Here is a 12,583-nt window from a genome sequence, read left to right as displayed (position 1 = left end):
CACAGCACATGTTGCCAACAACAAGTCAAATGCAGGGAGCGTCGCGGATATTAAGTATGAAATTATTCATAACATGACAGGACTCTTTACCGGACTAATTATTTGAAGAAACAGAATGGCCAAACTCCCACAGGTGGGTAAATGTGTGAAGGAGGACTGTGATGTCCACTCTGTTTCAGCAAAGGGGTTGATCCAGGCATTACCTTCATACAGTAGCCCTAGAACACAGATATATGTATGCACGAGGTAAGGGAAATCCATGAACACATTACACATTTTGAAGTATAGTGGTATAAAAACAAGTTTATTTCATTCGAACATGCCATCCTCAGTTTAAGTTCATGTACCTCTATCATTTACCTGTCCGACGATCAGTGGAGAAAATCGTACTGAAAGCAAAATATTACTTGTCCAGTACAACGTCAGAGATAATGGAGACAATGTAGCATGGCACGAAGCTTACATTTAGTTAGGGGCCATCTGGTTAACAAGGTAGTGCACACCATAACAACCCGTGCTATCCAGGCGGTAATCCCAAGCATGTTTCCGGTCTACCTCGGCAGCTCTCTTGGATGTGGCAAGCGCACCTAGTTCAGCGGATGTGAATTTCTTCCCAGTCCTGAAGATCATTAAGTCTTATAGACAAAGGTTCCAATTATTTAGCCACAGTACCTGCGCGGAGCACCCTGTTCATCAACCATGTATACAGGAATATTGGGGAATGTTCAATTTAATAAGTCCTCCCGCTGACAGAGATTCCTGAAACAGCTGCGCATTCAGGATTTGCTTCCTATCTCACCTGTTCATGGAGATGGCCGACAACAGATGTTTACAACATTCAAGATTTAAAACCAATAGACATGTACATGCAGATGACTTCCAGGATCGGCTCAAACAGCATTATATATACCAGTGTTCCAAATTCATCCAATATGTAAAAGTTCCCAATTTGGACAAAGCTACATTTTGATCAAGGATAAAATTAAAGCGACAGTTCCTACATATTCAAAATTCTTCAGAAACAGCAGTAAAATATGCATTTCCTACATACAACTGCTGAAAGTACCTTGAAAACAAGAGAAATTAACGCATGTCTGTACGAAGCAAATTGAACGTTATATCATAATTAATACTACTGCCAGAACAAAACTGAATCGCTGCTGGCAACTCTTGGTAAATATCAAATTAGAGGCATCATGGTCACAGAACAAAATCAGCATACCATGGACCACATTTGCTTATCGAGGGCCGTTTCGACACTCCCATTTAAAACAACCTGAATAGGCTTAAAGTGTCAGTTCTCAAATCTTCACCAAACACCGATCTCAACTTCTTGGGACGATGCAACGATAGGTTCAGGAAGGAAATGAGACTTGGTTCAGCATTTGCATATTTTTAGCCACGGGCACGGGCAGCGCAATCTCCACTCTTGCATACGTGCATTACATCACTAACACCACAAGCAAACCACCATGTGATACCTTGTAAACAACACAACACTAAGGTAATGCAGGGAGAGGAGGGGTGAGCAGGGGTGGGGTGGGGGTGAGGGTGAGGGGTGGGGGGGGGGGGGGTCAAAGTAGAAACGTTTTCTCATTCTGTAATTGGATATACAATGTGATTGCAACAAACACTTTACGCTTTTTTATTAATGTCCGTCGATACAGGACACCTGCGGAAGGACACGGTGTCCACTAGTGATAAGGTTAAACGTAAATAACATGGCCACAGTAGAGCGTTGGTAATTTGAGGTGATTGTATGGAGTGGAAAATGCGCTGAGTGGAGTATATGGTACTAAAATCTCCCTCCTGGAAAGAGTCAGTCTGTTCACAGAAAATTACGCACACGAGAAAAAGTGGCAAAACAATCGATACTCTTTGGACTCTGACAAGGAAATAGTTTCTTTCTCATGAAACATGCTACTTCATACAGAACACTGTATTAACTTGGTTACTAAAAAGGCTCCAAATAAATTAATACAATACACATACAATCCGACTAAATGATAAACCCACTGACAGAAAAAATATTAAATCCATGGATAAATACATATAACAATTTTTGCATGACGTGGACAATACAAACAATAAGATCCTACTTTTAATAATAATAGATACATGTACATGTATATGTCCACACTGAAAGTTGTGTAATCAAAACTACACAGTAGAATATATATACACAAACATATGTACAGCTGGAATAGAAATTAACAGCGATGCGTCGCCCGGACAATTGAGTTCAGCGTCGGTGTCGTGAGTCAGCGGCTGGTATAAAAATAGTTCCGTTTCTTTTACACTGCCTTTAATGAGCATTGTGGTACATGATAACATAGTATTATAGCATGACAAAAGATGATGTGGATAATAACGACGCTACCTGTTCCATGGCAAGCAGCAACTCAGGGGAGCCTAATGGCAGGTTATGATGTCCCAAACGCATTACTGATGTAACAGTATATACCTTAACTAGGTGGTTCTCGATTCATCATCGGACATTTTACCTGCACAGTCGACACACTCTATCTCAATCAATGGTGTCAGTGAAACTTCCCTTTGTCCATCTGTCAAAGATAATGGGAAAGCAGCAGAATATGGAAAGTTTTATCCCCTGACTCAGCCTAATTACCGTTAGATCATGTATACACGTCACTGTCCTCCAGACACGCGACAAACTCGCTCTGCCGATTATATATGTGCTAAATTGATTCAGATACTTTCATCCCTGGTCGGTAATCCTAACCATACATTTTGTTGACAACATTGAGATATGTATCTTGATCACTAATACAGTACAGCGCACATCAGTCCTCTCCCATAACCTGCCGCATCATGCAGAGCTGTAGAACATAAGCACCAGTCTCGGCAAGCACCTGCCTGTTCAAGTCTAATCAGAATAGTCGTGCATCTGATCAGAGAAGCTGCCGAAATCAGGGCACCATACATTATTGATAATATTCTGTAAAAAAACATCTCAGTACACTGTTAAACACATACTGTGGCATATATTTGATGAGAACCTACTTGAAGGATGAGGAAAGAGGTGGGGAAAATCAACAGTGCGGTTTTCCTCTGTGAAGCTGGAAATACTAGTAGTATGAAAACAGTGTTTGCAAAATTAGAATTTCCTTATCGCTGGATCCATTGTGACATAGTACTCCTTCATGAACAGGTTTCACCTGAATATTTATGCATGTGTCTTCTTCATCTGATACTGAAAATTCTACTACTTCTTTTAAAGGCTTATGTTATTTTCAGATTAAAATATTTTGAGTATTGTAACATTTTGAAATAGTTATTTTCAAATGTCGAAAGAGCAGTTCCTAAATACAAAAATCCACTGTCGCTTTCTTCCAGTTTAGTGTGACAATACCCTAATAGTGGATGAAGCAGGACGAAGCAGGATGACAGCTTTTCCCACATTACCTACCTCATGTAGTACAAATGTATGCCAACAGCCGGCATCCTAACAATGTTTGGTCTGCAGCTACGCGTACAGGTACCCCTTGATATCTCTGGTTTTGTATATTTTTGAAGAAACCTAGTTTCATGTAGACCTTATTTTTAATGTCCAAATCATAAGGAAAACAAACCCACATGAGCAGGACAATTGCCATGCAACGATGAATAACTATGAATGATGCAATTTTCAGGGGAGACAACTTTTCTAAAGCATGCGATCTGCAAAGGGCAGAATCATACTTTCTAAGCTACACAGCACAAATACTTCAGTAACCAAGTTGGTTAATCTGCTATCGTTTTGGAATATGGAAGACTTAACATTGCCTTCGCCAGTTCTTGTGTACCAATCATACATAGGCCTGTATAAAAATAAAATATGCCCACTTTCAACATGAGAGTCTACACTGAATTATAAACCCTTTTTAACACATACAGAATCCCTACAAGTTTGAAGTGTGAATTAAAGACAATCTAGACAATCTAAATGAATACATAAAATTAGGTTTCACTTTTATAAAGATGTTCAAAATCTTGTCCAATAAGTATTACCGGTATTTAATAAGAATATGAAGTTCCTTCATTATGACACGGTACACGTATTATTTAACTCCTGTGAATAAGCTGCTTTGGAGGTAGCCTGTCGTTAGGTTATGATATTGATGACATTGATGTCATTTAAATAGTAATCACAAGTGATCACAGGGATCTCTAAATCTGGTCGTGGAGGTATATATAGAAGGAGGAACAACTCGGGCTTTTCAAAGTGTTCAATGTATGATACCGACACAGCAGGAATCTGTCTTTGTTTTAATAGGGATTAGCCTGTCTGTCTTGTGGCAGGTCTTTGTGCGTGCGCTATGGAGACTGCAGCAGCTCTTGACACCTGGGATAAAAGGCACTTAGAATGCACCCAGTCGTGCGTCGCTTGCTCACAACGCAAAAAAATTTTTGAAAAATGCCCATATATTTCAAATGGGCAATTTTCTCCTTTATTCAATCATCATTAAGGAAGCCATTGATCTTCAGTGTCCAGAATCCGTGAGCACCAGGTTAATGGCACAAACTAATGCTACCTGCACAACATAATAAGTTTCACACTTTGTACGCTGGAAAATAGTGAAAAAATAAAAAATGTTCCTGATAGCTCAGTAAGTATCGTTGTCCGTACATACTATATCTTCCACAAGGCTTTTTACTCAAAGTAGGTACGCATAATAGAACCTCTTTTGAGGCAGTTCACCCTAACCCCCACTCGCGGACGCCCTGTGAGGCGCGGTAACATACATTGGACATCAAAGTCGAAGGCTGCCTAGCTAAGAGGGGGTGCATTCAGAGCTGAAAGGCATAGCAGGTATGTCTGCGCCACTGGCTGGGCTAACTGGGCGAGTTGTTCCTCCTTCCATGTATACCTCCATGATCTGGAACAGCTCCATAACAACTCTTCATGACACCAGATCATGCCAATGCTGTTGATATCTGAGTACACATGTGCCAGAATGGCATGAGAACCTGTATCTCAGCACAACATCTGCACTATAAAACGTCTATTTACATAACAAGATAGTATTTACATTGTGAGAAATCATAAAGTAAATGTGTCTCCCTGCCAGACAGGGTGTGCTCTGTGTGGGTCAGACAGTGTACTCCTCTGGTCGTTCAGCTTGATGCACAGGAGAGGTAGATGTTAGGGGACATAACCATAAACAAGGGTGACCTGAAACACAGAAATAAAGTCAGTCGTTTTGTAAATACGCTTTCCAGAAATCCCAAAGCATCTCTACAGATGCTCTGAAAACTTGAATGTATAAAATGGCACAACCAATGACAAAACCTTCTTTGAAAGTTTGAAAATGTGTACAAATCTCCCACTTTCTGCAAAACAAACTGAAAGTTTGAAACCAACTGATCAGGCACCAGTTTCTACCTTTCTATGTAATTAACTTTTACAATCTGAAAGCTGACGTTTAAAAAGTTAATTAACAGTTTGCACTTCTTCAAATGTCATCTTGACATTTACTTATTTGATTGGGGTTTTATGCTGTACTTAAGAATATTTCACTCATACGATGACAGCGAGCATTATGGTGGAAGGAAAATGGGCTCAGTCCGAGGGAAACCCACGACTTTCTGCCAGTTGCTGCCAGCAAGACTGACATTTATTTAGGCTCTATGTGTTCACTTCTTCAAATAAAATATTGTTTAAAAAAAAGTACCATCATAAAATTTCCTCAGCAACAGGCTGATGAACATGAGGAGCCAAGTGCGGTGGAAACTCAGATGTACAACCATCACTCACAGCCTTTGTAACTAAAGACAAGAAGTGCCTGAAGTTTATAAAAACATACAATGTACATCCATCGTCACTGAATGGACAGCATGTACTTGCTTTAGAATTCGGTCAACAGTAAGAAATTGGGTTACATCACTATCATTGTCTGGCAAGTAGGTTGATATGAAGGACATATCCTGATAAATACATGTACATCATGCATTGTGTTTAGTACCTCTCCCAAAGACCTCCTGCAAGAGGGAAACCTTTGATTTCTTTATTCTTCTTGGGCCATCTTTTTTGACATGTTCTACTGCTGTCTCATCATTGAAAATAGAAGACATCTGTGAAAAAATAAAGCACACACGTCCCTTAAGCACTGGTCAAATAACAGGTAAGTGTGTACTATGCAAGACAGGTGCAGAATGAATAACAACAGACGAATGAAACTGATGATAAACAGATAATTCCAACCAACTGACAGATGGCTCAACACGATTCAATTATCTGTTGATGTTTTACCCTGTACACAAGAATATTTCACTTATACGACAGTGTCCAGCATTATGATGGCAGGAAACTGGGCAGAGTACGGGGGAAATCTAAGGCTATCTACACGTTACCCATCAAAATGATTGATAACAGATAACTGATAACGACTGACGACAGGTAATCCAGAGCAACTGACACCAAATGCTTCAGACTGAACAATGAGAACGATTGATGAAAAATAAATGATTTTTTCCACACTGCTTCTGCTAATTTGTATTTGATCATCAGTGCACTTTTATGCAGTTTATGAGGGTTTAAAAGTTTTAAATCTATTTATTTCTTTGATATGTTTTCCATTTTCTACTCTAAATGAGTATAGATGCCAGGTGATAATAACCCATGTAAAATGCAACATGGTTTTCTCCCTAAGTTTTTCACACACTGCCTGTTTCTGAATTGACTTACTTGATCACATCCAATGGCTAAGACAAACATTCCAAACAGCATAGACTCTATGATAAGAACAATAGTATGAATCCTGCAAAGGCAAAAGGAAAAAAAAAACAAATCAATGTGGAGTAGGGTAGAGTAACAATGTAAGTTATGTGTATTTTTTGTTACAGCCAATAATATAATGGCAAGCTGGGAATGTCAACCCACACATGTTTATGCCTGGGCATTACAGCTTAAGACATGATTTGTTACATGTACACTTTTAATAGTGGTGTACCTTGACAACGCTAAACATGGCAATATCCAAATGCATGTACATGTATACAATAGTAGGGCATTATCTTACTGGAGTTACTCACAGTTTGACCTGTTTTCTATGACCTTCAACCCCTGGGTCAAGAATCCACGATAGTGCAACCAGACAGACAGCATATACACTGGCTACACCTGTGAACAAAGAGGTAAAATCAGCTGTAATACTTGTCACACATTAGTCACACTGACAGCATACACATTGGCAACACCTGTGAACAAAGAGGTAAAATCAGCTGTACTACTTGTCACATATTAGCCACACTGATGACATACAAACTGGTTACACCTGTGAACAAACAGTTAAAATAAGCTGTACTACTTGTCACACATTAGCCACAGTGACAGCATACAAACTGGCTACACCTGTGAACAAAGAGGTAAAATCAGCTGTAATACTTGTCACACATTAGTCACACTGACAGCATTCACACTGGCTACACCTGTGAACAAACAGGTAAAATGACCTGCGTTACTTGGCACACATTAGTCACAGTGACAGCATACACAATGGTTACACCTGTGAACATGCAGGTAAAATCAGCCGTACTACTTGTCACACATTAGTCACAGTGACAGCATACACATTGGCAACACCTGTGAACAAAGAGGTAAAATCAGCTGTACTACTTGTCACATATTAGCCACACTGATGACATACAAACTGGTTACACCTGTGAACAAACAGTTAAAATAAGCTGTACTACTTGTCACACATTAGCCACAGTGACAGCATACAAACTGGCTACACCTGTGAACAAAGAGGTAAAATCAGCTGTAATACTTGTCACACATTAGTCACACTGACAGCATTCACACTGGCTACACCTGTGAACAAACAGGTAAAATGACCTGCGTTACTTGGCACACATTAGTCACAGTGACAGCATACACAATGGTTACACCTGTGAACATGCAGGTAAAATCAGCCGTACTCCTTGTCACACATTAGTCACAGTGACAGCATACACATTGGCAACACCTGTGAACATACAGGTAAAATGACCTGCGTTACTTGGCACACAATAGTCACAGTGACAGCATACACAATGGTTACACCTGTGAACATGCAGGTAATATCAGCCGTACTACTTGTCACACATTAGTCACTCTGACAGCAAACACATTGGCTTCTACTGTAAACATACAGGTAAAATCAGCCGTACTACTTGTCACACATTAGTCACACTGACAGCAAACACATTGGCTTCTACTGTAAACATACAGGTAAAATCAGCTGTACTACTTGTCACACATTAGTCACACTGACAGCAAACACACTGGCTTCTACTGTAAACATACAGGTAAAATCAGCCGCACTACTTGTCACACATTAGTCACTCCGACAGCAAACACATTAGCTTCTACTGTAAACATACAGGTAAAATCAGCCGTACTACTTGTCACACATTAGTCACTCTGACAGCAAACACATTAGCTTCTACTGTAAACATACAGGTAAAATCAGCCGTACTACTTGTCACACATTAGTCACTCTGACAGCAAACACATTAGCTTCTACTGTAAACATACAGGTAAAATCAGCCGTAATACTTGTCACACATTAGTCACACTGACAGCAAACGCACTGGCTTCTACTGTAAACATACAGGTAAAATCAGCCGTACTACTTGTCACACATTAGTCACACTGACAGCAAACACATTAGCTTCTACTGTAAACATACAGGTAAAATCAGCTGTACTACTTGTCACACATTAGTCACACTGACAGCAAACACATTGGCTTCTACTGTAAACATACAGGTAAAATCAGCTGTACTAGTTGTCACACATTAGTCACACTGACAGCAAACACATTGGCTTCTACTGTAAACATACAGGTAAAATCAGCTGTACTAATCTCACTGACAAACTTTCATCATGTAACTGTTCACTAGCTTTTTCAAACTGGACTTACCATCACTATTATCTTCTGGTGTCACTACTTATATATGCACACCAAACTGAATAGCATAAATCTCAACCGTTAACACCAAAAAGGTCAATAAAGAAAATAATCCTTTTCACATTTCATCAATTATCACATTTTGAAAATGCTTTTCCCAGAAGGATAGTGAGGATCATCCATCATCTCCAAACAGTCCACATATAAAAGTATAATACTCACCAACATAAAATAAGAACTGTATGAAATATCTCTGGTTATACTCTCCCACACAGTTATTTATCCTACAAAACAGAGATGATAAAAAGAAACATGTACGTAAAAGACAAATGAAACAAACACAATCTGATAGACATTAAATACAATCTGCTGAAACAATACTGTAATAGCTTTAAAAAGCTATCATATATTCATGGATATATATTTGAAGAATATATTTGATATCTACAGTGGGGGCCTCAATGGCCCAGTGGTTAGCCTGCTAGTGCAGCACAATGATCCAGGAGCCTGTCACAAACATGATAACTTTAGAGTTCAAGACCAGCTCATGCTGGCTTCCTCCCTGGTGGTACATGTACATGTACCTGCAAAAGTTTGCCAGCAACCTATGAATGGTCACAGATTTTCCTCAGACACGGTTTCCATCCATCATATAATTCAGGCCGCAATGGTATATGTGAATTTTTCTTGGATATGGTGTAAAACTCCGATCAAATAAATCAATAAATCAAAATATCATATAGCACTAAATATTTATGTGTTTGTTATTTTACCCAGTCATTTTTAAGGTTCTCTTCACATGTGCTTTGGGTGATGTTATTGCTTTGCAGGTGAGTAAGGTACATGTATAAAATAAACAGAGACATTTACATCATACAGTGTACATAGATCTGGAGATTTGGATTTGTATATGTACACATCCAAATAATTCTTCTGTACATCTGACTTCTGTATACTGTTCTGTTGCTACTGTTGTGTTAACACTGAATTGTAATACCCATACAACTGTTATAACAAGAGTTAATTTTCCTTGTCTTCTTTCTGTGAAACATTACCATGGACAGTGATGATCCATTCGTCTAATGCAGCGTCGGCAGATCCGACAGTGATGAGCTCGTGGTGGACGGTATGTCTCACACTTCATACACACTGTCCAACCATCACTCTAAGGGCAGGAAGAAAATGTCCATACATGTATGTATAAAGCTACATGTAACCACAACAAAAGGAAATGTTGAACTGGGCACACAAGTACATTACAATGTAGGTGTAGAACTTTCCATCCAAACACATCACATTTCCATAGCTTTCCCACATTAATGCTCAGATATACACATACCTGAAACCTATTGGTGATCCTATGTCCATTTGTTTTGGGTTATAATAACAATAAATAAATAAATGAAAGTATGAATATGATTTAAAATTTCCATCTGCCTTACGAAGAATGGCAAAAGGATAAAGAAGAATACAACCTCATAGAATTTAGCCCCAGGTGTCATTTTCCTTTTTCAAGGCTCTCAGTGAATAACAGCTATGGAAGTTTTCCAGTTTTTGTAACACTCAGTCATGTACTTTAGTGTGAAAAACATTCATAAATAGAAAAGGCATCATATAGCATACAAGTAACATAACCTATAATAAAAATGACAGGCCAAAGAATATAAACAACATACTGAAAAAAATGAAAATTGATGCTCCCTCGAAAATGGCAGTATCCTGGGTAGATATCCTGGGCACATGCTGGTGCTGCTGAGTGGTAGATGGTTTTTGAACAAGAACAATTAGACATGGCAATATGACTCAGTATTGTATAATACTACGTGTACGCTAACTTACACGATCTTGCTTTCTTTGCCCAGTGTGCATGTCAGAGAAGTCCAAACTGGTGGATGGCAGGGGAACAATTCCTGGGTCAGAGAAAACAGCCCTCAGGTGGGCTGCCATTGCCAGGAATATCACAACATTATATACAACTGCATTGGCTGCTCCCCATAGGCTAAAAACACAACAGACCATTCTGAGTTACACACATGGAAGTGGGTTTTATACAGCCCCAGGTGGCTACTTCAACTCCTCTCTTTATACTGGATTGACGGAATATCATAGCACAGGAGGAACCAATGGTAAACCATACACCAATTCACGCCATGTCCTATAAGTCCTTTCTAAACAATGTAGTCCAAAAAGTGCTGTTAACTTTGTTCTTACCTCCCACTCACACGTACATGCAACATCTCAGGTATATTCAATTTGGTAATGGCACATCAGCCCCGTATTCACAACATGGCAGACCATTTCTATACAAGGCAGCCATTGGGCTCGGTTTTTCAGGTTTAACACGCATGTGCCATCTAGGAATAATAACTTTTTCAAAACTCACAACTGTGGGGAAGGCAAAATGGCTGCTGCTTTAGTGATGACTCTGAGGTGAACTTGGGTCTCTTCTGTCCCTCCCAAGTGAAATATATGTGAGACGTTGCATGTGCAGGCAAGCTGAGAGATAAGAGCCAAAGTTGACACCACTTTTGGATTGCAGCCTTTGTTTAGAAAGGACTTATCAGACATGGCGTCAATAAGTGTATATTTTACCACTGGTTCCCCATGGCCATGATACTCTGCCAGCCCAATATAAAGAGAGGAGTTGAAGCAGCCACCTGGGGCTAGGTTTTAAACATTGACACTGTGTTCTGGGTAACACTTCAAAAATTGCGAAGCAAAAGTTCAAAGCTCTGCTTAGGCAACTTGGCTTGTTAGAATGCCCTGCACTTAAACAAAGACTTAAGAGGAAGATATGTTTTCATGAAGAGGTGTTTGATTGGCTCTAACAGAATGGTACTAACCCAGTGAAAAATAAACAATGTAGATCCATAAAGTAAGAGTTCTTTTGTTGAATCCTCTCACACTGAAGACGTTAGCAACCTCATCCCAAAAGTTTAATATTCATGAATTCACGACACTCCAGACCTTCAAGCAGTACATTAATTGGGCAGTTCTAGGCACAGTTATCAGACTTACAATAAAGCAAGCGAGTGCGCCTACACACTGTTGATTAAAGTGCAATCTGGTTGCCTTTGCATCCGTAATTCAGCAATGTGAAATGTACTTCCTCCACTGGTAAATAAGGTTGGAGATCTGGCTGATTTATTGCATCTGTACTTTCCTGATGCCAAATGTACTGGGTCAATCAATCAACATTTTGACAAGGCTACTTTTCTGATTGACACTGACTAACCCTGTCACACTGGACGTCTCATATACTTGACCTTTATTTAGGAGTTCGAGTAGAGATGAGTTCCTGTACTCAGTCGATGTGAATCTGTTGAGTACTTTCCAGCGAAATTCAGGGTGCTATAGCTAAGCTGTTTCTCATGACTTTCTCTGTTCATTGTTTGCAAGGTTTTCTTCCACAACCTCTGAAGAGGAGTGACTAAAATAGCTGCTTACAAAAGTGCTGTAAGTTTACAACTGAAACATGCACTATAATGCAGTTGTTGTTGTTTACGTTCATTCATATACATATAAGTGCCCAAGACTAGTTGTAAAGATCGACTACTCACGTTTCTGCCATACTGGCCATAATCAAGTGTTTGACCACCACATAATCGGCATAGAAAAGAGCAACGTATGTGATAATTAGACAAACAAACCCACAAGGGTCTGATCGGAAAACCATGATTGTTCGTT

General features: G+C 39.4%; 1 protein-coding gene across 1 annotated transcript; it reads right to left on the bottom strand.

The window, feature by feature from the left end:
• Nucleotides 1-293: 293 nt before the first annotated feature.
• LOC135481291 (palmitoyltransferase ZDHHC3-like) lies at nt 294-12,579 on the bottom strand. The gene is made up of 8 exons (XM_064761141.1): nt 12,457-12,579; nt 10,736-10,895; nt 9,952-10,061; nt 9,119-9,180; nt 7,036-7,123; nt 6,689-6,761; nt 5,967-6,075; nt 294-5,176 (listed from the first exon to the last, which is right to left on the bottom strand). Exons 1-8 carry the CDS (start codon nt 12,570-12,572, stop codon nt 5,094-5,096), a joined length of 801 nt encoding a protein of 266 aa, XP_064617211.1. The 5' UTR covers nt 12,573-12,579; the 3' UTR covers nt 294-5,093.
• Nucleotides 12,580-12,583: the final 4 nt, after the last annotated feature.

The sequence above is a fragment of the Liolophura sinensis genome, chromosome 1 (assembly GCF_032854445.1).
Source record: "Liolophura sinensis isolate JHLJ2023 chromosome 1, CUHK_Ljap_v2, whole genome shotgun sequence".
In the NCBI taxonomy this organism is placed as follows: Eukaryota; Metazoa; Mollusca; class Polyplacophora; order Chitonida; family Chitonidae; genus Liolophura; species Liolophura sinensis.
This window is presented reverse-complemented; position numbering and strand designations above follow the sequence as displayed.

Excerpts from the sequence above, each read along its gene's own strand:
- LOC135481291 (XM_064761141.1), bottom strand. The coding sequence starts at position 12,572 with ATGGTTTTCCGATCAGACCCTTGTGGGTTTGTTTGTCTAATTATCACA. Across the intron at positions 10,896-12,456 it reads ATGGCCAGTATGGCAGAAAC|CCTATGGGGAGCAGCCAATG; the intron begins GTGAGTAGTCGA and ends TTGTGTTTTTAG. Across the intron at positions 6,762-7,035 it reads CATAGAAAACAGGTCAAACT|GATTCATACTATTGTTCTTA; the intron begins GTGAGTAACTCC and ends TTGCCTTTGCAG.